Here is a 23,054-nt window from a genome sequence, read left to right as displayed (position 1 = left end):
ATTATCTATAGTGTGGGCGATATTATAATTATAAAGATCGTTGAAAAAAAATGCCCAGCCCTTTTATGGTACGCCCTTTGAGACAAAATGTTCACAATAATCATGCACAGGAGAGGGCGGTGTTTTACCTTACTATTTTTATAATACAGTAAAGTTGCATTTCCTCCTTCTTCTTCTAGTGTAAATAGATTGCTGTAAAGATGAAGATCTGTTCCTTCTTGTTATTGTTTCTTCTATATTTACGACGTAAGTACGATTCACTAACTAAACCTATACTATTAAGCATTCTCTAAGAGTTCAAAAACTTTCTTTAAGCCCAACAACAAAGTAAAGTAAGTAACTTATAGTATTAGTTAAATTTCAAATGCTAAAAATAGGTTAGCTAATAATACTGCAAGAGGCCTCAATTCATGGACTAGCTTAACTGTAGATGTGCTACTAAATGTGCAAATTGTTATTTTTTTATTTTTTATTTCAACTTTATTTATAGAGGGTAACCCTTCCAGCTGAACCCGCAGGCCAGCTGATATTCAGGGGCCCTCTATGTTATATGTTCACATTGTCTTTTTATTTTATTTTGTGTGTGCGGTTTGTACCGTAGTACAGTATTTCATTTCCTGGTGGTCTTCCTATAATTTAGTTCTACCCCATATACTCGAGAAGCATGCAATAAAAGTTCACAATGCAGTATCTATATAATTACTGTAGTATTTTTGTTTTAGTTTTAGATACACATGCGCAAACTACATATGTGACAGTGGGTGGTGATACAGTTAAAGTTGGTGAGGTTGCGACGATGACGTGTAGTTATACACTTGAAGCGGGAGATGTCTTGAATCAACTTGTTTGGTTCAGAGCAGAGGATGATGGTAGTACAGTAGGGGCAAACCCTCTCGTATCTTTAGTTGAAACAAGCAATGGTCGTTACAGCTTATCTAATAACAAAGATCTTATGATAAGAACTGTTGAAGTAAATGATGCAGGCAACTATCTGTGTAGAATTTTAACACAAAATGTTCAAATTGCTGACGACTATGATCAATTTATAGTTCAATGTAAGTTTGTCATTCCTTTTGTTTTTTTTTTCAAGGGAAACTTAAATACATAAACTCTGTTGCACAATCTTTAAATTCCAATAGATAATTATGATTTAAAATTATCAAAATAAAAATAAAGCTGTGTTTATGGTATTAAATGTAATAGTCAAATTGTCTTTACACTGCAGATCTTGAAACACCCGTTGTGACTCCAGCCCAATTGTCTGCCAAGATGGATGAAACAGCACAGTTTTCTACTGTACCTGTTGGATTCCCAACACCAATTATCATCACATGGATCAAAGATGACGTCGAACTTGATGTTTCTAACATGCAAAAGTATCCAAATTCTGATGCAACATTAACGATTAATAATGTAAATGAAACGGATGCAGGAGTTTATAAGTGTAGAGCAGAGAATGCTGCTTACATGGGAGAAGAAGGAAAACTTAGTAATACTGTTGAACTCATCACAGTAGCAGGTTGGTACGGTTGGAATTAAATAGTTTTAATTGATACAATGAATACATAATAAAAGACATTCTATTCTTTCGGATCGTGTTTTCTCTACCACCAAAAAACTGTTCTTTGTTTCTACACTGATATGAATAACAATGGTGAGCTAACACAAGAAAAACGGAACCCTTTAGTTGTTTGTTTTTTGTTATTATTATGCAGGTGTTTTATAATATGAACGCATGATAAGTTTCGATACTAATGCTTTTTTATTTATTTAGAATTTACGACTACTTCTATATCCAGTAAGTCAACTATAAGTACGTTGCATTGTATTATATTATACATTTCCGGGTTTGAACGAAAAGAATAAAAATAAATGAATGAAAATAAATAAAATCCGGGTTTGGTTCCCAAATAGACAAGCATGAAAATGTGACAAATCGATATGAGCATCGGTGTGTCTTAAAAGCAACAACGACAATTAGTAAAAGAAACTACGGTTAATTTCATACAATTATGAAAACACTGACACTGATAATTGTTCAGTTTTAAGTACAGAAGGTCCAAAGAGTGAAGGCGTGTGTAATTCAACTGGTCTTGTTGTTGGAATGACGTTTGTTGGTGTGCTCATTGGATTCATTCTCTGTTTGCTTGTGGGTTTTATTATCATCAGTAAAATCAGGAAATCAAATCCAAAGGTAAAGTATAATTCTGAACGTAGGAATAAAATGACCAAAGCTTTAATGAAATACTGCACACTTAAGTAATGAAAAATATTTTAACATTAAATATGATATTTTATTTTAAAGGTACCGACATCGAAAAACACCAACCAATCAGGGGTAAGGATGTTACTTCAACTTTAATTATTCAATTTCACTCGTCGTCGTCACTATTGTCACCAATATATCAATAAAGTTTACACGATTTTTATTCTTCTTTTTGCATGCACTAAACTTTTGTATTATTTTTAGCAGCAAGAGTATATGACTTATGTTGGGGAGACAGATAAAGAAACAAACCATACATACCAAGATTTACAAAAGAAAGAAGATAATCAAGCTGTATATGTAAATGTTAAAGCCAAAAAAGACAAAAAATAATATACATGTTTAAAATAAAAATAAAATATATATATTATAATTATTATTATTAATGGAATATCATTGGTTTGAAACTACAATCACATACCTCTTGTTGATTTTGTTATAAAAATATAGAGAAATAAAAACATTGAGAAAGTGTTTTCTTTCTCTTGATTTAACTCTTTAACACGTAAAAATTAAAAACAAAGAAATGTGAATGCTGCAATTTGTATCATCATTACCAAAAAACCCCTATATGTACCTATAGTGACATAATCTACCAATGGTATATAGCAACATTTGTTATGTAAAGATGAAAACCATAGAAATACTTTAAAAAATTTAAAAACAGATATGTAACTAACAACGATACATTTATTAAAAAACTGTATTTCTTGTTTTGATTTGTTGGAATTAAAACATGCATGTATTAGACCAACTTTGATTCGTTACTGAATTTAAAGTTTGAATGCATTATTACATTGAAATATAATGACTATTCCAGCATTAAGAAGGAAAATAAACTAGAAAATCAATTCCTTTAACACGCGTGTAATTGTATTATTGTTATATAGCGTTCTTTAATTTAATTCGCCTCGAGATGTACGTTGGTTGCTTGCTGCCATATTTATACAAAGAATTGAGTAAGTTCAAATTAATTTTGAAACGGAATATTTAGATTCCTGGGAATTGGAACAGGGCTTTAAAGTATATGGGTGAGATTTTTATTTTATTAATGATTTTTAAACAAATTTAAGAAATACCACAGTTTGAGTTTACACTGTTTTGAACTACAATACAAGTTAATGATAATCACGTGTTTTATGATTTTATTTTAAATAATTGATACTATTAAAAAAGAATAAGTCTGAACGGACTGTATAAATAAGGCCTAAAACCATGTCATTAAATAATGGTTACTAATTAAAAAGATTAATTTGACCATCTTGATTTAGACGGAAGTACAATGCACTATAATTGTGAAGGAAGTAACCAGAATATATCACAAGTGTGAATGGCAATTCATCTCAATCATAACAACGACAGGAACAATCAATACTTCAGTATACAATACAGTAGAGTGTGGTAGAGTGCAAGACAATAATAGTGAAATAGTCACCACCTAATAAAGCGGAAAAGATTTCCATATTTTACAGATTTGTAATGGAGGCGAAAAGTAAAAATGCTATGATTGTAAGTACAAATATTAAAAATATTTTTTCACACCGCAATCATAAATCGTTAATAGCTATTTTGGTTAATTTATTTTCAGATACAAGTGGAAAATTAGACAATGTAACAATGATGTGCACTCCTACATTTTTTACAGGAGATTTGTTGAATCAACAACTGGTTGTCAAAAGTTGATGGCAGTGGTCAACAAGAAGCTTGCTAGCTAGACCTTCTTGCAGTACAGCGTACAGAGCAAAGAACGTTAAAAGAAAGATGCCCTGCTGCCCTTTTAATCATGCACAGAAGAGGGCGGTGTTTAGCCTTACTACAAAAATGTACTCGTAAAGTTGCATTTCCTTCTTTTAAATAGATTGCTGTAAAGATGAAGAGTGTTTCCTTCTTGTTTCTTCTATATTTACGACGTAAGTACAATTCACTAAACTAAACCTATACTATTAAGTATTCTCTAAGAGTTAATCAACTTCTTTGATGATTTGAACAGTTATTAACTAAATACATTTTGTTTGTAAAGTAAATATATCTCTGTTTACGGTAGGTTTATGGCACGCCAGGACGGACATACATATTTATGTCCGTCCTAGCGTGTCATATAGGTTCAAACGCTAGATATAGGTTAGCTGAATACTGCATGAGGCCTGTAACATCATGACATACTCATGCTGCTTTACTGTCGCTGTGCTACTAATTGTGCAAATACAGTAGTTATATATACATATATATCGTTTCAAATTAATTAATTAAATTTCAGTATATCACCGGGCGGTTTAGAATGAATGTTCTTTGCCTGTTCTGTTTATATATATATATATATATATATATATATATACGTTTTCAGTATTTTTTGTTTTTGTTGTTTGCATTTCCTATAATTTTGTTTCCAGAAATAAAACTTTCTTGACATCAACACAATGTTTAATAAATGGTAGGCCTACTAGACATACAGCACATGTTTGTAGCAAGCTATCTTTAAAAATGAGTAACAACTTTATCTTTTATAACACCAAATCAACGTAGGCCTACCCTAAACTAAAAAAACATGCAATAAAAGTGCACACTTGCAGTATTTATTATAATTACTGTACAGTTACTTTTTAGTTTTAGGTATACGTGCACAAACTACATCTGTGGCAGTGGGTGGTGATACAGTTAAAGTTGGTGAGGATGCGACGATGACTTGAAGTGGGAGAAGTATTAGATCGACTTGTTTGGTTCAGAGCTGAGGATGATGGTACTCCAGTATTAGGAAACCCTATTCTATCTAGTGATACAGGAGAAACAATCAATGGTCGTTATAGCTTATCTAATAACAATGATCTTATGATAAGTGCTGTTGAAGTAAATGATGCAGGCAACTATCTGTGTAGAATCATCACACAAAATGGCCAAGTTGCTGACGACTACGGTGAACTTATAGTTCAATGTGAGTAGGCCTACAGTAGGTATAGTGGCCGTAGTGAGCTATTAAAATAACTATTTAACTATGGTAGCTACCTTGGTTATAAATAAAATAAAGTATTAAGAAAGATTATGCATTCTATTTCTTTTTATAAACAAAAATAAATAAGCGTACAGTTAATGTTTAGCAGTAATGATAATGATACAATGATTAACCAAAAAAAAGGTAGGACTTAATATATAATTTTTGCCATTATAGATCTTGAACAACCAGTTTTGACAGGATTTTTTGTCAATGATGGTGAAATGGCAATCTTGTTATGTACTGAGCTTGATGGGTTACCAACACCAATTACTATCACATGGATAAAAGGTGACGTCACACTTGATGTGTCTGATACACATAAGTATCCAACTTCTGATGCAACATTGATCATTGATTATGTCGATGAAACAGATGAGAGAGTTTATCAGTGTAGAGCAGAGAATGCTGCTTATAGTGGAACAAATGGAAGACTTAGTAATACTCTCACAATCGGAGTTGGTTGTAAGTACAAATAACCTACATAAATAGAAACAATTAGTTAATTCACTTAAGTAATTCTGTCACACTCCCACATCCTAAGATGGATTAACATTGCTGTTTATATAAATAACCTACATAATAAAATAGACATTGTTTATGGATAATAAAATGTTTTTAATATCAAAGAGATAACTTAATGCAATAATATATTATAAATCTGCTATGTGTTTTATGAATTACTGTACAGTTGTTTCAAATTTTATTAAATAAGATATACCTTAAACAATAATACCACTCTAAAAAGTTTATTGTAGGCTTAAATCCGATTTTTGTATTTGTACATTTTGCAATGCATGATTTGATAATGATTTTTATATTTTATTTAGCATGGATGACAACTTCTACATCCAACAGTAAGTCGACTACACGTACGTTTTGTCTGCATAAAAATACGCTTGTGAAGCAACAACAATAATGATGAAGATGGTCGGATCTTGGTTGGATACCAAATTATAGGCATAATTATATGCTATTACTTTTTGTACTTTGTTTTATTTTTAAATATATTTTAATCTAAGCCTACAACATTAATTCTGAAAGTATACTAATTTAAAATGATGTTAATAAAGTAAGAAGTTTTAAATTTAAAATCAAAATATAAACACCAATTGGCATACTACTGGTGCTACTGGTAAATCAAAGTTTATTATTTTCAGCTTTAAGTACAGAAGTTCCAACGAGTGAGGGCGTGTGTAATGCAACAAGTCTTGTTGTTGGAATGACGTTTGTTGGTGTGCTCATTGGATTCATTATATGTTTGCTTGTGGGTTTTATTATCATCAGCAAAATAAGAAAGTCAAAGTCACAGGTGAAGTATGATTTAGAAAGTTGACCCAACAGCAAGAGTATAGAAATAAAATGACCAAATGAAATACCGCATACTTTTGGTAATGGAAAAGTATTTTAATATTTAATATGATGTTTTATTTTAAAGGCACCTACATCGAAAAACGTCAATCAATCAGGGGTAAGGATACTATACTTTAATTATTCACTTTACTCATCATCATCATTTTTACTATTGTCACCAATATCGCAAATAAACGTTTACACTATTTTCATTCTTCATTATTCATGCAATAAACTTCTGTATTATTTTTAGCTGCAAGAGTATATGACTTACACTGGAGAGACAGATAACGAAACAAACCACACATACCAAGATTTACAGAAGAAAGACGATAATCAAGCTGTATATGTAAATGTTAAAGCAAAGAAGGACAAACAATAATATACATGTTTAAAATAAAAACAAAATAAGTATATTATTATAATTAATAGAATCATTGCAAAGGTTTGAAACTACAATCACATACCTCTTGTTGATTTTATTATAGAAATAACGAGAAATCATAACCTAGAGAAGGTGTTTTCTTTCATATTCTTTAATAAAAATGAAATGTAAATGCTGCAATGTATTATCATTAACAACACAACCTATAGTAGTGAAATAATCTACCAACGGTATATAGCAACAGTAAAGATCAAATGTGTAATGTAAAAATGAAAACCATAGATATACTTGCAAAATATAAAAATAAAATTGTATTTCTTGCTTTGATTTTTTTAAATTAAAACGTACTCGGTTGTAGACCAACTTTAATTCATGACTTTGAATTTAATGTTTAATGCATAGACATAATTTATACTGACTATACCAGCATAAGAAGGAAAATAAACTAGACAATAAATGATTTGAACACCAATACACGTGTAGTTGTATTATTGTTATCGTTCTTTAAGTTAATTTGCCTTCGCGATATGTATTTGTCGCTTGCTGCCATTTTTAAAGAGTTTATAGTAAGTTCAAATTGATTTGACACGGAAAAATTAAACGATATGAACAAAGAAGGTTTGGCATGCTTGGGTCTTCTATTTTAGGGAAGACATTAGAAAATACCTATAAAAAATAAATAGTAGTTTGTACTACTTTATAAATACAATTTTTAAAAAGTCATGTGTCTTTATTTTAAATAATTTATACTATTTAGAAAATTAATTTGATCATCTAGATTTAGACGGAAGTACAGTGCACTATACTTATGAGGAAGTAAATATAATATATCAGTGTGAACGGCAATTCATCACAATCATAACAACGACAGGAACAATCAGTATTTAAGTATACAATACAGTGGAGTATGGTAGAGTGCGAGACAATAACAGCGGAATAATCATCACCTTACGAAGCGGGAAAAGGCGAAATGGAGGGGAAATGTAAAAGTGCGATGATTCTCCTGATTTTTCAACTTTGTGGTTGTAGTAAGTACACATCTTTTTTTCAACTATAGTGCATTGTACTTCCGTCCACATCAAGTTAACCAAATTAACCTTTAACAATAAATGATGAGGATAATGATGATGATTTATAGTACATTGGACGTTTGTTATTTCATTTTTCTTCAGTGTGCCAAAGCATCACCAAACTCACTGCCGAATCACAAGTTGCAATTGAAGGACAGGACGCCATTACATTACCATGTTACTACATACCAACAAACGCCGTGATCGGCAAATACTACTGGAAGAAAAACGAGACGGTAATTGCAAGAAAGGACGACTCAGATGCTGCGTCTAGATACTCGCTGAGTGATCCAAAGCAGGTTGATACTGCAGGATATGTTAGCTTGACTATAACAAATGTTAACAGACGAGACACAGACTCGTACACGTGTGGAGTAAACGACGAGTCTACAGGAGCTACTATACTCTTCCAGACGAAATGTACTTTAACTGCATATTGTAAGTAATATGATAGTAGGCCTAATACAATTAAATTTATGCAAATATTAATGCGTATTCTTTCGGTTGACATAGGCAACAAAAACACACATGATATAAGATCGTTTACCTGTTTACCCGTACCATCTTATTGGAATAAATGTTGTGCAACACCGAATTAATTAGATTTTTGCATCAACGACATTGCTTATCTTAATGATAGATTTGGTTAAGCTATCTCTGTCAGTACTAGGTGATTTGGAAGTTGTAAGAGTGAGCAAAGTTGCAATGTCTTGCAGCTCGACATAGCTTATGAAAAATCACAAGAACATGGTTCCATGACAATAATAGTTTGAAATTTGAAAATAATACACTAGAAATTGAAAATTGATAAAAAGAATGAACGACAGTACAGCTACAAAGTGGAAAAACTAATTTTTATTTGGTGAAAATGGAAAAAATTGTAACTAAATAACACTTAGCCTTAGAGGTAAGAAATGTTGTACGGTGGTTAGTCCACTGAAGAAGGGAAAATTACCACCGGAAATTTCGGACATTTTCAAAAAAGCAATTAATTCGGTAGCTACCCTATAACAATATAATAGGAAAGATGATGCGAAAACTCTAATATTGTAATCATGCTTTTTCCTATTGTAAATTTTGCAAATGCTATTATCAATCCTATTTTAATTTCGCCATTACAGATCTTGAAAAACCAATTCTTAATCCAAAACAATTGTTTATAAATATTGGTGAAACAGCAACATTCACATGTACTGAACCTGATGGTTTACCACCGATTATCATCACATGGACCAAAGATGACGTCATCCTTGATTATTCTGATACACAAAAGTATCGGTCTTTTGATGCTACACTAACAATTAATAGAGTAGATGAAGAAGATGAGGGAGTTTATCAGTGTAGAGCAGAGAATGCTGCTTACAGTGGAATGCAAGGAAAACTAAGTAACAATGTTACTCTCATCACATTAGGTTGGTACGGTTGGAATAAAAATAACTGATACAGTGAATAAATACTATTATATAAACACACATTTCATTCTTTCCTTACCAAATTTTTTTTTTTATAGTTTTACATGATATGGATAGCAACGGTGAGGTATACAGAGCACAGTTAACACACAGCGAAAAGTTTATTTTTGATTATACAGGCGTTTTAAAATATGAACGCATGATAAGTTTCGATAATAATGCTTGTTTATTTGTTATTTATTTTTTTAAACATTGACGACTACTTCTATATCCTAAGTCAGCAATAAGAAGTACGTTGCACTTTAAATTGTAAATGTCCGGGTTTGGTGTCCACATAGACTATCATGAAAATGTTTGTTTTGCTGCGAAACGGTACTAACTAGGTTTCTTGATTTTGTTTCCTTAAAACCAATCAATGTCATTATCGGTTTGTGTTTTAATAGTAATAGCGAAAATTAGTAATAGAAGCCAACAAGCTGAAGAGAAAATATACATGTGTGTTCCCTGGATCTGTACTTATACGCTCTTCATATTTATCACTTGTATTTTATTATAAAAGGTTCAACTTCGACGGGTCTTGTTGTTGGAATGACGTTTGTTGATGTGCTCATTGGATTAATTATCTGTTTGCTTGTGGATTTTATCATCAGCAAAATATAGAAGACAAATCCACAGGTAAAGCATAATTCTGATTCAGAAAATAGAACCATAAAATAAGAGTAAAATGCTCGATAGTTTAGTAAACTACCGCGGTACACCGCACAATTAATGAAATGTATTAACAATAATATGTGCTTTTTGATGTTTTATGTTTTTTCTACATCGAAAAACGACAACCAATCAGGAGTAAGGATGCCATACTTCAACTTTCATTACTCACTTTCACTTGTCATCATCATTATCAACGTCATCAATAGGTTTACAAAATTGTATTTCTTTTCGTTTATGTTCATGCAATAAACTGCTGTATTTTTTTTAAACAGGCGTTATTATGACTTATACCAGAGAGACAGATAAAGAAACAAACCACACATACCAAGATTTACAGAAGAAAGACGATAATCAAGCTGTATATGTAAATGTTAAAGCAAAAAAGGACAACCAATGATATACATGTTTAAAATATATAAATAAAAGAAATACTTTATTATTATTATTCTTATTATTAATGAAATATCATTGGTTTGAAACTACAATCACATACCTCTTGTTGATTTTATTATAAAAAAATAAAGAGAAATCATAACCTTGATAAAGTGTTTTCTTTCTCTTGATTTAACTCTTTAACGCGTAAAAATTTAATAACAAAGAAATGTGAATGCTGCAATTTGTATCATCATTAACAAAAAAAAACCCCTATATGTACCTATAGTGACATAATCTACAAATGGTATATAGCAACATGTGTTATGTAAAGATGAAAACCATAGAAATACTTGAAAAATGAGAAAAAAGATATGTAACTAACAACGATACATTTATTACAAAATTGTTTTTCTTGTTTTGATTTGTTTTAATTAAAACGTGCTTGTATTAGACCAACTTTGATTCGTTACTGAATTTAAAGTTTGAATGCATTATTACATTGAAATATAATGACTATAACAGCATTAAGAAGGAAAATAAACTAGAAAATCAATTCTTTTAACACGCGTGTAATTGTATTATTGTTATATAGCGTTCTTTAATTTAATTCGCCTCGAGATGTACGCTGGTTGCTTGCTGCCATATTTATACAAAGAATTGAGTAAGTTCAAATTAATTTTGAAACGAAATATTTAGATTCTTAGGAATTGGAATAGGGCTTTAAAGTATATGGGTGCGATTTTTATTTTGTTAATGATTTTTGTTGAAAGAAACAAATTTAAGAAATAACACAGTTTGAGTTTGCACTGTTTTGATCTACAATACAATTTAATGTGTTTTATGATTTTATTTTAAATAGTTGATACTATTAAAAAAGATTAATTGTATCATCTTGATTTGGACGGAAGTACATTACACTATAATTGTGAAGGAAGTGAAACTAATATATCACAAGTGTGAGGTAATTTAACAACAACATCATCATAACAATGATAGGAACAATCAATACTTGTATGTAGAGTATACAATACAGTATAGTGTGGTAGAGATTTCCATATTTTACAGATTTGTAATGGAGGCGAAAAGTAAAAATGCGATGATTGTAAGTACAAATATTAAAAATATTTTTTCACACCGCAATCGTAAATCGTTAATAGCTATTTTGGTTAATTTATTTTCAGATACAAGTGGAAAGTTTGACAATGTAACAATGATGTGCACTCCTACATTTTTTACAGGAGATTTGTTGAATCAACAACTGGTTGTCAAAAGTTGATGGCAGTGGTCAACAAGAAGCTAGCTAGGCCTTCTTGCAGTACAGAAGTACAGAGCAAAGAACGTTAAAAGAAAGATGCCCTGCTGCCCTTTTAATCATGCACAGAAGAGGGCGGTGTTTCACCTTACTACAAATAATATACCAGTAAAGTTGCATTTCCTTCTTTTAAATAGATTGCTGTAAAGATGAAGAGTGTTTCCTTCTTGTTATTGTTTATTCTATATTTACGACGTAAGTACAATTCACTATACTAAACCTATACTATTAAGTATTCTCTAAGAGTTAATCAACTTCTTTGATGATTTGAACAGTTATTAGCTAAATACATTTTGTTTGTAAAGTAAATATATCTCTGTTTACGGTAGGTTTATGGCACGCCAGGACGGACATACATACTTATGCCCGTCTTAGCGTGTCATATAGGTTCAAACGCTAGATATAGGTTAGCTAAATACTGCATGAGGCTGTCAAAAGTTGATGGCAGTGGTCAACAAGAAGCTAGCTAGGCCTTCTTGCAGTACAGAAGTACAGAGCAAAGAACGTTAAAAGAAAGATGCCCTGCTGCCCTTTTAATCATGCACAGAAGAGGGCGGTGTTTCACCTTACTACAAATAATATACCAGTAAAGTTGCATTTCCTTCTTTTAAATAGATTGCTGTAAAGATGAAGAGTGTTTCCTTCTTGTTATTGTTTATTCTATATTTACGACGTAAGTACAATTCACTAAACTAAACCTATACTATTAAGCATTCTCTAAGAGTTAATCAACTTCTTTGATGATTTGAACAGTTATTAACTAAATACATTTTGTTTGTAAAGTAAATATATCTCTGTTTACGGTAGGTTTATGGCACGCCAGGAAGGACATACATATTTATGTCCGTCTTAGCGTGTCATATAGGTTCAAACGGTAGATATAGGTTAGCTAAATACTGCATGAGGCCTGTAACATCATGACATACTCATGCTGCTTTACTGTCGCTGTGCTACTAATTGTGAATATAGTTATATATGTTCACATTTTCAGTATTTTTTGTTTGTGTTGTTTGTATTTCATTTTCGGGTGTTGTTTTCCTATAATTTTGTTTCCAGAAATGACAAAAACCTCGCTTGACATCAAAACAACGTTCGATAAATGGTAGTATAGTAGACATACAGCACATGTTTTTAGTAAGCTATCTTAAAAAATGAGTAACAACTTTATCTTTTATAACACCAAATCAACGTAGGCCTACCCTAAACTCGAAAAACATGCAATAAAAGTGCAAATTATGCAGTATTTATAATAATGACTGTACAGTTATTTTTTAATTTCAGGTACACATGCACAAACTTTTCTTGCGACAGTGACTAATGATACAGTTAAAGTTGGTGAGGATGCGACGATGATGTGTAGTTATACACTTGAAGTGGGAGATGTCTTGGATCGACTTGTTTGGTTCAGAGCTGATGCTGATGGTACTGCATTATTAGGAAACCCTATCGTATATAGTGATACAGGAGAAACAAGCAATGGTCGTTATAGCTTATCTAATAACAAAGATCTTATGATAAGTGCTGTTGAAGTAAATGATGCAGGAAATTATCTGTGTAGAATCATCACACAAAATGGCCAAGTTGCTGACGACTATGATGAACTTATAGTTCAATGTGAGTTTGTCATTCCTTTGTTGTTTTTTTTCTAGTAAAAGTTAAATACATAAATTCTGTTGGACAATCTTCAAATTACAATAAATAATTATAATTAAAAATTATCAAAATGTCATGAAAATAAAGCTGTGTTTATGGTATTACATTTAATAGTCAAATTGTCTTTACACTGCAGATCTTAACACACCAGTTGTGACTCCAGCCCAATTGTCTGTCAATATAGATGAAACAGCACAGTTTTCTACTGTACCTGTTGGATTCCCAACACCAATTAACATCACATGGATCAAAGATGACGTCATACTTGATGTTTCTGACATGCAAAAGTATCCGTTTTCTGATGCAACATTAACAATTAAGAATGTAAATGAGACAGATGAGGGAGATTATAAGTGTAGAGCAGAGAATGCTGCTTACATGGGAGAAGATGGAAAACGTAGTAATACTGTTAAACTCATCACAGTAGCAGGTTGGTACGGTTGGAATTAAATAGTTTTAATTGATACAATGAATACATATAAAGACATTTTATTCTTTCGGATCGTGTTTTCTCTACCACCAACAATTTTTCTTTGTTTCTACACCGATATGGATAACAACGGTGAGCTAACACAACAAAACGGAACCCTTTAGTTGTTTGTTTTTTGTTATTATTATGCAGGTGTTTTATAATATGAACGCATGATAAGTTTCGATAATAATGCTTTTTTATTTATTTAGAATTTACGACTACTTCTATATCCAGTAAGTCAACTATAAGTACGTTGCATTGTATTATATTATACATTTCCGGGTTTGAACGAAATAAAAGTGGAAAAAACCCACAAAAGACCCCAAGAAATAAAAAAAATCCGGATTTGGTTCCCAAATATACAAGCATAAAAATGTGACCAATTGATGTGAGCATCGGTGTGTCTTAAAAGCAACAGCGACAATTAGTCAAAATCATTTGCAAGAAGACAAAAAAGGGGAGAAAATATATAGAAAGGTTCCCTGGATCTGTGCTTACGCTCTGCATATGTATCACTTACACTTTAATATTATAAAAGGGTTAATTTCATACAATTATGAAAACACTGACACAGTACTAATAATTGTTCAGTTTTAAGTACAGAAGTTCCAAAGAGTGAGGGCGTGTGCAATTCAACAGGTCTTGTTGTTGGAATGACGTTTGTTGGTGTGCTCATTGGATTCATTATATGTTTGATTGTGGGTTTTATTATCAGCAAAATAAGGAAGTCACATGAACAGGTAAAGTATAATTCAGAAAGCAAAAGTGTAGACTTAAGTAATAGAAACTATTTTAACATTAAATATGATGGTTTATTTTGAAGGTACCTACATCGAAAAACACAAACCAATCAGGGGTAAGGATGATATACGTCAACTTTAAGTATTCACTTTCACTCGTCATCATCATCATCATCATCATCATCATTTATTATTACTATTGTCACCAATATATCAATAAAGGTTTTACACGATTTTCATTCTTTTTTATTTATTTTTAGCAACAGGCGTATATGACTTATACGGGAGAGACAGATAAAGAAACAACCCACACATACCAAGATTTACAAAAGAAAGAAGATAATCAAGCTGTATATGTAAATGTTAAAGAAAAGAGGGACAACAAATAATATACATGTTTAAAATAAAAATAAAATGAATATATTATTACTATTAATGGAATATCATTACTATGGTTTGAAACTACAATCACATACCTCTTGTTGATTTTATTATAACAAATAAAGAGAAATCATAACCTGTAGAAAGTGTTTTCTTTCTCCCTTGATGTAACTCTTTAACGCGTACAAATTTAACAAGGAAATATGTGAATGCTGCAATTTGTTTTGCATTAACTAAACAAAATATACACAAGTACCTAGCGCCAGAATTTATCATACGGTATATAGGAAAATGTGATGCAAAGATGAAAACATTACACATATACTTGAAACATGAAAAAAAAAAAGATAATCTCTTAACATTATTTTATTCAAAATGTTATTTTTGTTTGTTGGCAATAAAACGTGCTTGTATTAGACCAACTTTGGTTACTTTGAATTTAATGTTTGAATGCATTATTGCATTGATATATAATGACCATTATACCAGCATAAGAAGGAAAATAAACTAGACAATTATTCTTTACCAATCAATTTTGGTTATTTAATTAAGAATAAGTCTTTTTGAGGAGTGGTTGTTTGTTGCCAATTGTTCTTGTATTTGGTAAGTACCAGGCTTTAATATTTTGTGGGTGCTACTAAGAAAACATTTGGTTTTGTATTTTTGGTAAACACATTAAAAATCCTCATATACATAAGTAGGCCTACATTTCCGTCATTATTTGAAATACAAATAATACAATCATGCGTTTTATGTTATTTCCGTATTATAGAGGTGGTTCAAACTTAAGTCGACAATTAAAGAAAAAACTAATAATTTAAAATTAAATTCCCGTTGCCTGTGTTTGCGCGGGTGTGTCGATTTGTTATCCTGCCGGACCACATAGTTTGGTTTGTGAAACCAGAACAGAAAACGATAATAGAGAGAATGCACATTCACTAGAATTTTATTTTGTTTTTGTCGTCTTTCTGATTTTAACACTTTGCAGCACAATGTTATATTTCAAAAGCAAGTAACGTAGCGTACTTTAGTTTCAGATACAAGTGCCCAAACACAAGTGTCAGTGGATGCTGGTACAGCGAGAGAGTTTGACAATGTAACAATGGTGTGTACTCCATCATTTCTGTCAGGAGATTCATTGGTTCAACTGTCTTGGACAAAAGCTGATGAGAATGGTCAACAAGTAGGAAGTGGTCTTGTAAGTTCTACAGGAAAATCATCCAATGGTCGTTACAGTTTGTCCAATAATAATCTTATAATAACTGATGTTGAACGAGGTGATGCAGGCAACGTTGTGCTGTTAGCACCAATCTTGCAAATCCTGGTGAAACTTTGCTCGCAGTCAATTGTGAGTACAGTATAGTAGAATTTTATGAATATGCAATTATTTCTTCAAATACAATAAATAAGTGGGAGGATGATACTGTATTTTAGACATTATAATTTGTTTATGTTTAATGTAAGAACATTTGGACATACAAGCTACAGTAATTGCTTTGTGTTAACTTATTTTAAACAAGTAGTGTATTTTGTTATTGATTTCATTTGTCAGTTAATTGTGAGTATAAAGTAAATTATGATGAATATTTGTAATTTGCACATTTCTTCAAATTATAATAAATTTTTGTCAGAATTTCAAAGCGAGATGATGATGCTTAGAAATATACTTATACAGTACTGTATTAAAAGCTTAGACTTATCAATGTTGTTGAAAAAAATAATTATTTGAAAATGTTTTGTCTTGAATGTTTAGACATACAATACTGTACTTGTCGATAAATAGTATTGTGTAGCAATTGTAACAATTAATCACAAATTATTATCAAATTTATCATAAAAATAAAGTTGTGTTTGTGGTAATACATGAGTATTTTAAAAATTGTTATGTAAGTTTTCCATGAACAGATCTTGACAACCCAGGTTTGAAGCTAATGTCTAACGATGATAAAGCAGCAACATTTGAATGTACTAAACCTGACGGATTCCCAACACCAATTAGCATCACATGGATCAAAGATGACGTCATACTTGATGTGTCTGATACACAAAAGTATCCGTCTTCTGATGCAACATTAACGATTAATGCATTGTTGAAGAAGATGAGGGAGATTATCAGTGTAGAGCCGAGAATGCTGCTTATAATTGGAACAGAAGGAAAACTTAGTAACCCTGTTACCTTCATCACATTAGGTTGGTACGATTGGAATCAAATAGTTTCATAACTGTTAATTGATACACTGAATACATACTATATAAACAGACATTTCGTTCTTTCGGATCGTGTTTTCTCTACCACAAATAATTTGTATTTGTTCCTACATGATATGGATAGCACTGATATAGCACAAAAACGGAACCCTTTAGTTGTTTTTTGTTGTTGTTATTATTATGCAGGTGTTTTGATATGAACGCATGATAAGTTTTGATAATAATGCTTTTTTGTTTTTTTAGAAATGACGACTACTTATCCAGTAAGTCAACTATAAGTACGTTGCATTGTATTATATTGTAAATTTCCGGGTTTGAACGAAATAAAAGTGGGAAGAACCCACAAAAAATCCGGGTTTGGTTCCCAAATAGACAAGCATGAAAATGTGATCAATTGATGTGAGCATCTTAAAGGCAACAGCGACAATTAGTCAAAATCATTTGCGAGAAGACAAAACAGGGGAGAAAATATATACAAAGGTTCCCTGGATCTGTGCTTACGCTCTGCATATGTATCATTTACACTTTATTATTATAAAATGGTTAACTTCATACAATTATGAAAACACTGACACAGTACTTAGGTCTAATAATTGTTCAGTTTTAAGTACAGAAGTTCCAACGAGTGAGGGCGTGTGCAATTCAACAGGTCTTGTTGTTGGAATGACATTTGTTGGTGTGCTCATCGGATTCATTGTTGGTTTGCTTGTGGGTTTTATCATCAGCAAAATAAGGAATTCAAATCCAAAGGTAAAGTATAATTTTGATAGTAGAACCAAAAGCAAAAGTGTAGACCGCACACTTAAGGAATGGAAACTATTTTAACATTAAATTTGATGTTTTATTTTAAAGGTACCTACATCGAAAAACACCAACCAATCAGGGGTAAGGATGCCATACTTAACTTTACTCGTCATCATCATCATCATCATTTATTTTTACCAATGTCACCATCATATCAATAATTTACACGATTTTCATTTTTCTTTTTTCATGCAATAAACGTTGTATTTTAGCTACAGGCGTATATGACTTATACTGGAGAGACAGATAGCCACACGTATCAAGATTTGCAGAAGAAAGACGATAATCAAGCTGTGTATGTAAATGTTAAAGCCAAAAAGGACAACAAATAATACATTATTTAAGATAAATTAATACAGTATTAATTATTGTTAATGGAATATCATACTTACAAGTTTTTTCTTGTAAGTTTTACCTATAGCGAAACTGACAGAACCACGGTATATCGCAACATGTGATATAAAGAAGAAAACCATCAAACATTGTTTTTGAAAATTTAACCAACAGTTTATCTAACAGTTTATTCAAATGAATAAGTTGTTCGTTATTTTGTAATTGTAGAAATAATTTGCTTTAGTATACCAACTTTGACTCATTACTTTAAATGTAATGTTTTAATGCATAAGTACACCACCAATACGCTTGTTCTTTTATATTATTATTATTATTAATTTTATTTCGCTTACGAGATGTACATTGGTTGCTTGCTGCCATTTTTCATCTGCGTAAGTTAAAATTGATTTGACATACTCGCGCTTTTTTTATTTCTGAGTTTGATTTGAATTTGCACTGATTGACTCTGTAATTGTATGTATATATAACTCAAACGATTATTAATTTTACCATCACAGATCTTGCAAACCCAGATCTAAATCAATTGTCTTATGTTATTTCTTGGTTTATTGATATTCCATACGGTACTCTCATTACCCTTCAACAGTCATGTGTGTAGGCTATCAATAATTTTAAACCAATTTTAATAAACATAAATCAATTTATGATATATTTTATGATTTAGATTTAGAAAGGATTATGAATGACATTCAATGTAAACGAATTTTGAATGTGACCGTTTTATGAGTAGAGCCTCTGAATTTTTGTATTTTGAATTTTAAAACCAAGTATCGTAAGCTAATTTCCTCTTTATAAGAAACAATGGTTTAGGGGTGTAGTGGCAATACCCTATTTTCCTTGAAGCATAACAATGAGTACGGTAAATCTAATCTGGTGCTCATTCAAGTATATCTGTGTGCGAGTTTGGTTGCAATAATATTTAATTTTTGTTTTTAAATATTAATGTTACGAGTTAAAAAGAATACTGTAATTTTATCATCTTAATGATTCAATACATTTGACATGAACGGAAGTACAACACTGTGCGGAAGGAAACATAATATATCAACTCATATAACAGGAACAATCAATAAGTACAGTATGCAATACGTTAGAGTGTGGTAGAGTATGACAATAATAGTGAAACAGTTATCTACACCTTATGAAGCGGAATATAAAGATTTCCTTTTCATACAAATTCGCACCCATACATTTTTTGGCAGTGAGAAACAATCACAGGTAGTTAATTCTCTGGACATTCATCGGCAAAAAGTAAGTTGTACATGCTTTAAGATGCAAGATGTTTTATCAAATTATTTTCAATTGTTTTACTGAATGTTTGGATAGTTTAGATAATTTGGGATAAACGAACAATAAGCCTACGAAAGAAGAAAAATTGTTATATCAAAATGTACAAGGCTTGACAATTCACATTCCTGACACTGTATAGGAAAAATGAATATTTTACGTGAGGTAATTATAAGCCAAATTATGATGGGTTGAATAATTGTATTCATATTGAAATTCATTCAATACATTATTAAACGTATAATTTTACATACAGAAACATTTAATAACTTTATGAATTTCAACAAATAATTTTACAAAGGGTATAGATATGGAAGAAAAGCAAACATGGAACAGAAAGCATTGTACAATTTTAATATAACTGTAAATTTTACATCACAATCTAGCCCATATACAAAGATTATTATAATAAGACATAAGACATAAGAACAATTTTAGTATCTCTAAATAAAACAGAAGAATGAATGAACTGCGGAGAGCAGAAACATGAACACTACTTGATCATACCCAGCATCAGTTTTGATTTTACCTTCATTCGGAAAAACATCTCGCGTATCATGTGATGTTGATGTTGTATGATAATGAAAATAGATACAGTACCGAGAATCGGCTGACTTATCTCAGGAGTCGTAGTAGTGGTTTGTAATTTACAAGTCTGTAATCCTGCTGGCTCTGACGCGATTCATTTTCTTTACAGATTTAATGGAGGGGATATATTATGCAATAATAATTCTCCTAATGTTTCAACTATGTGCTTGTAAGTAAGAAAATAGAAAACTTTCTTTAAAAAAAAATCGTATTCATAAACAAATAAATACGTAATTAAACAAATTAATCCAAAAAGTGTGATGTAGAATGTTATGTAGAATGTTACAATGCTGATGTGTCTGTGATGTGATTGAATAGAAATGTTATACTTGGAATGTGAACAAGAAGTTAGGTAGGTAATCGATTTTTGTATAAGTTCATTTCATGTATTATATTTCAGTTATAAATGGTCAAACTGAACCTGTAGTCAATGTACAAGAAGCTACTGTTAAATTAGGTCAACATGCTGTTATCAACTGTGATTACACACTCAGTGGTACAAGAACTCTGCAAGCTGTCCAATGGTACAGTAGCACATCAACAGGAGATAGGTTAAACGTTCTTGTTAATAGTGCTCTAACAAATCCAGATGGTAGATATGTAGTTGATACCTCACAGACTGGTGTAGCTACTCTCTCCATTGCAAACACAGTGTTGTCTGATGATGGATACTATCTATGTAGAATTGCTGATTCATCTATTGAAACTGGTGAAAATGTTGGAAAGCTTACTGTTTACTGTAAGTATGAATAATTACATCATTTTACAATGAATAAATATTTTATATTAAAAAACGCCATTTAATCATGCCGGTACTCATTGAGATACAAAAATAGTCTGATGCGTTTTGATAATTGATTTCTGTAATACAGTAAACAATGCATCTGATTTTTTTAGTTCAGACAGTCCCACATGGTGAATGTAAGACTGTTAATTTTCCTTTACAGATCTGGAAGAACCAGTTATAAATCCAACAGAATTGTCTGTCAACGAAACAGAAACAGTGACATTTACATGTTCTAACCTTATTGGTGTACCAACACCAATTACCATCACATGGATCAAAGATGACGTCATACTTAATTTGTCTGATACAGATAAGTATCCAACTTCTGATGCAACATTAACAATTAATGACGTTGTTGAAGAAGATGAAGGAGATTATCAGTGTAGAGCAGAGAATTCTGCTTACAGTGGAAAAGATGGGAAACTTTAGTAATACTGCTACACTGTCAATAGGTTGGTTGAAATAAACATTTTATAGCCTGTTTTTCTGTAGGACCAAAGAGTCACAATTATAAGTGAAATATTCATATTATTTTATGCGGTAATAAAAATCACAGTAGAACTGAAATGTTAGTTAATTTTAGTTATAAAAGGCCTTTATATACTGACGACAACTTCTTTTATATCCGGTAAGTCAACTACACGTAGGTTTTGTTTGCTTGCATTTTTATTGATTGTAAATTTCCGGTCTTTGCACTTGTGAAAAGCAAATAAGGATAGAAACGGGAAGGGATATCCCCCGCTCTATCCCCAAGATCTGCATGGGTGCTTAAAAGGGAAAATAAGTATGACCTTTGTATATTTGTCAACATTACATTATTGTAAACATGTTTAAAACACATGGTAACACTGTACTAATTGTTTAGTTTTAAGTACAGAATTTCCAAAGAGTGAGGGCGTATGTAATTCAACTGGTCTTGTTGTTGGAATGACGTTTGTTGGTATGCTCATTGGATTCATTCTCTGTTTGCTTGTGAGTTTTATCATCAGTAACACAAGGAATTCAAAATCGCAGGTATAATACAGAAAGTAGAACCAAAAGAGTACAATAGTCGAAGGTTTAGTGAAATACTGTCACAAGTAATGGCAAATGTATTATCATTCAATTTACTTTTTTTTATTTTAAAGGCACCGACATCAAATAATGACAACCAATTAGGGGTAAGGATACTATACTTCAACCTTAATTATTCGCTTTCACTTTGATCATTACCATCATTGTCACCAATACACAATAAAGGTTTGCATTTTACTTTATTACGGATTCATTTTAATTCATCAGTTTACTGTTGTATTTTTATTCTAGCTGCAGGCGTATATGACTTATACTGGAGAGACAGATAAAGAAACAAACCACACATACCAAGATTTACAGAAGAAAGACGATAATCAAGCTGTATATGTAAATGTTAAAGCAAAAAAGGACAACCAATGATATACATGTTTAAAATATATAAATAAAAGAAATACTTTATTATTATTATTCTTATTATTAATGAAATATCATTGGTTTGAAACTACAATCACATACCTCTTGTTGATTTTATTATAAAAAAATAAAGAGAAATCATAACCTTGATAAAGTGTTTTCTTTCTCTTGATTTAACTCTTTAACGCGTAAAAATTTAATAACAAAGAAATGTGAATGCTGCAATTTGTATCATCATTAACAAAAAAAAAAACCCTATATGTACCTATAGTGACATAATCTACAAATGGTATATAGCAACATGTGTTATGTAAAGATGAAAACCATAAGCATACTTGAAAAATGAGAAAAAAGATATGTAACTAACAACGATACATTTATTAAAAAATTGTATTTCTTGTTTTGATTTGTTTGAATTAAAACGTGCTTGTATTAGACCAACTTTGATTTGTTACTGAATTTAAAGTTTGAATGATTATTAC

The 23,054-nt window shown here is 31.1% G+C and overlaps 3 protein-coding genes across 7 annotated transcripts; all 3 read left to right on the top strand.

Annotated features, from left to right (window-relative positions):
- Nucleotides 1–153: 153 nt before the first annotated feature.
- On the top strand, nt 154–7,438 carry LOC144850275 (peroxidasin-like). Of its 4 annotated transcripts, none has more exons than XM_078707521.1 (7): nt 154–246; nt 723–1,055; nt 1,226–1,519; nt 1,775–1,813; nt 2,043–2,194; nt 2,306–2,338; nt 6,859–7,438. In XM_078707521.1, the coding sequence occupies exons 1-7, from the start codon at nt 201–203 to the stop codon at nt 6,985–6,987; spliced, it is 1,026 nt and encodes a 341-aa protein (XP_078563647.1). In that variant the 5' UTR covers nt 154–200; the 3' UTR covers nt 6,988–7,438. The 4 variants fall into 4 exon arrangements, with proteins under 4 accessions (XP_078563647.1, XP_078563648.1, XP_078563646.1 ...); XM_078707522.1 differs by lacking the exon at nt 6,859–7,438 and adding an exon at nt 2,474–3,066; XM_078707520.1 differs by lacking the exon at nt 6,859–7,438 and adding an exon at nt 2,471–3,066.
- Nucleotides 7,439–7,836: 398 nt separating this feature from the next.
- LOC144850279 (junctional adhesion molecule A-like) lies at nt 7,837–10,573 on the top strand. Its single transcript, XM_078707528.1, has 5 exons — nt 7,837–8,018; nt 8,163–8,498; nt 9,182–9,472; nt 10,032–10,147; nt 10,456–10,573. The coding sequence occupies exons 1-4, from the start codon at nt 7,961–7,963 to the stop codon at nt 10,130–10,132; spliced, it is 786 nt and encodes a 261-aa protein (XP_078563654.1). The 5' UTR covers nt 7,837–7,960; the 3' UTR covers nt 10,133–10,147; nt 10,456–10,573.
- A 1,912-nt stretch (nt 10,574–12,485) lies between these two features.
- On the top strand, nt 12,486–22,595 carry LOC144850277 (neural cell adhesion molecule 2-like). 2 transcript variants are annotated; one of them, XM_078707525.1, is made up of 7 exons: nt 12,486–12,543; nt 13,152–13,484; nt 13,660–13,953; nt 14,205–14,243; nt 22,010–22,158; nt 22,272–22,304; nt 22,450–22,595. In XM_078707525.1, the coding sequence occupies exons 1-7, from the start codon at nt 12,498–12,500 to the stop codon at nt 22,576–22,578; spliced, it is 1,023 nt and encodes a 340-aa protein (XP_078563651.1). In that variant the 5' UTR covers nt 12,486–12,497; the 3' UTR covers nt 22,579–22,595. The 2 variants fall into 2 exon arrangements, with proteins under 2 accessions (XP_078563651.1, XP_078563650.1); XM_078707524.1 differs by lacking the exons at nt 22,010–22,158; nt 22,272–22,304; nt 22,450–22,595 and adding exons at nt 14,587–14,735; nt 14,819–14,851; nt 14,996–15,533.
- Nucleotides 22,596–23,054: the final 459 nt, after the last annotated feature.

Source organism: Antedon bifida, chromosome 8, assembly GCF_963402885.1.
Source record: "Antedon bifida chromosome 8, ecAntBifi1.1, whole genome shotgun sequence".
NCBI lineage: Eukaryota > Metazoa > Echinodermata > Crinoidea > Comatulida > Antedonidae > Antedon > Antedon bifida.
The sequence above is the reverse complement of the archived record's forward strand: the minus strand, read 5'-3'. Positions and strand labels throughout refer to the sequence as shown.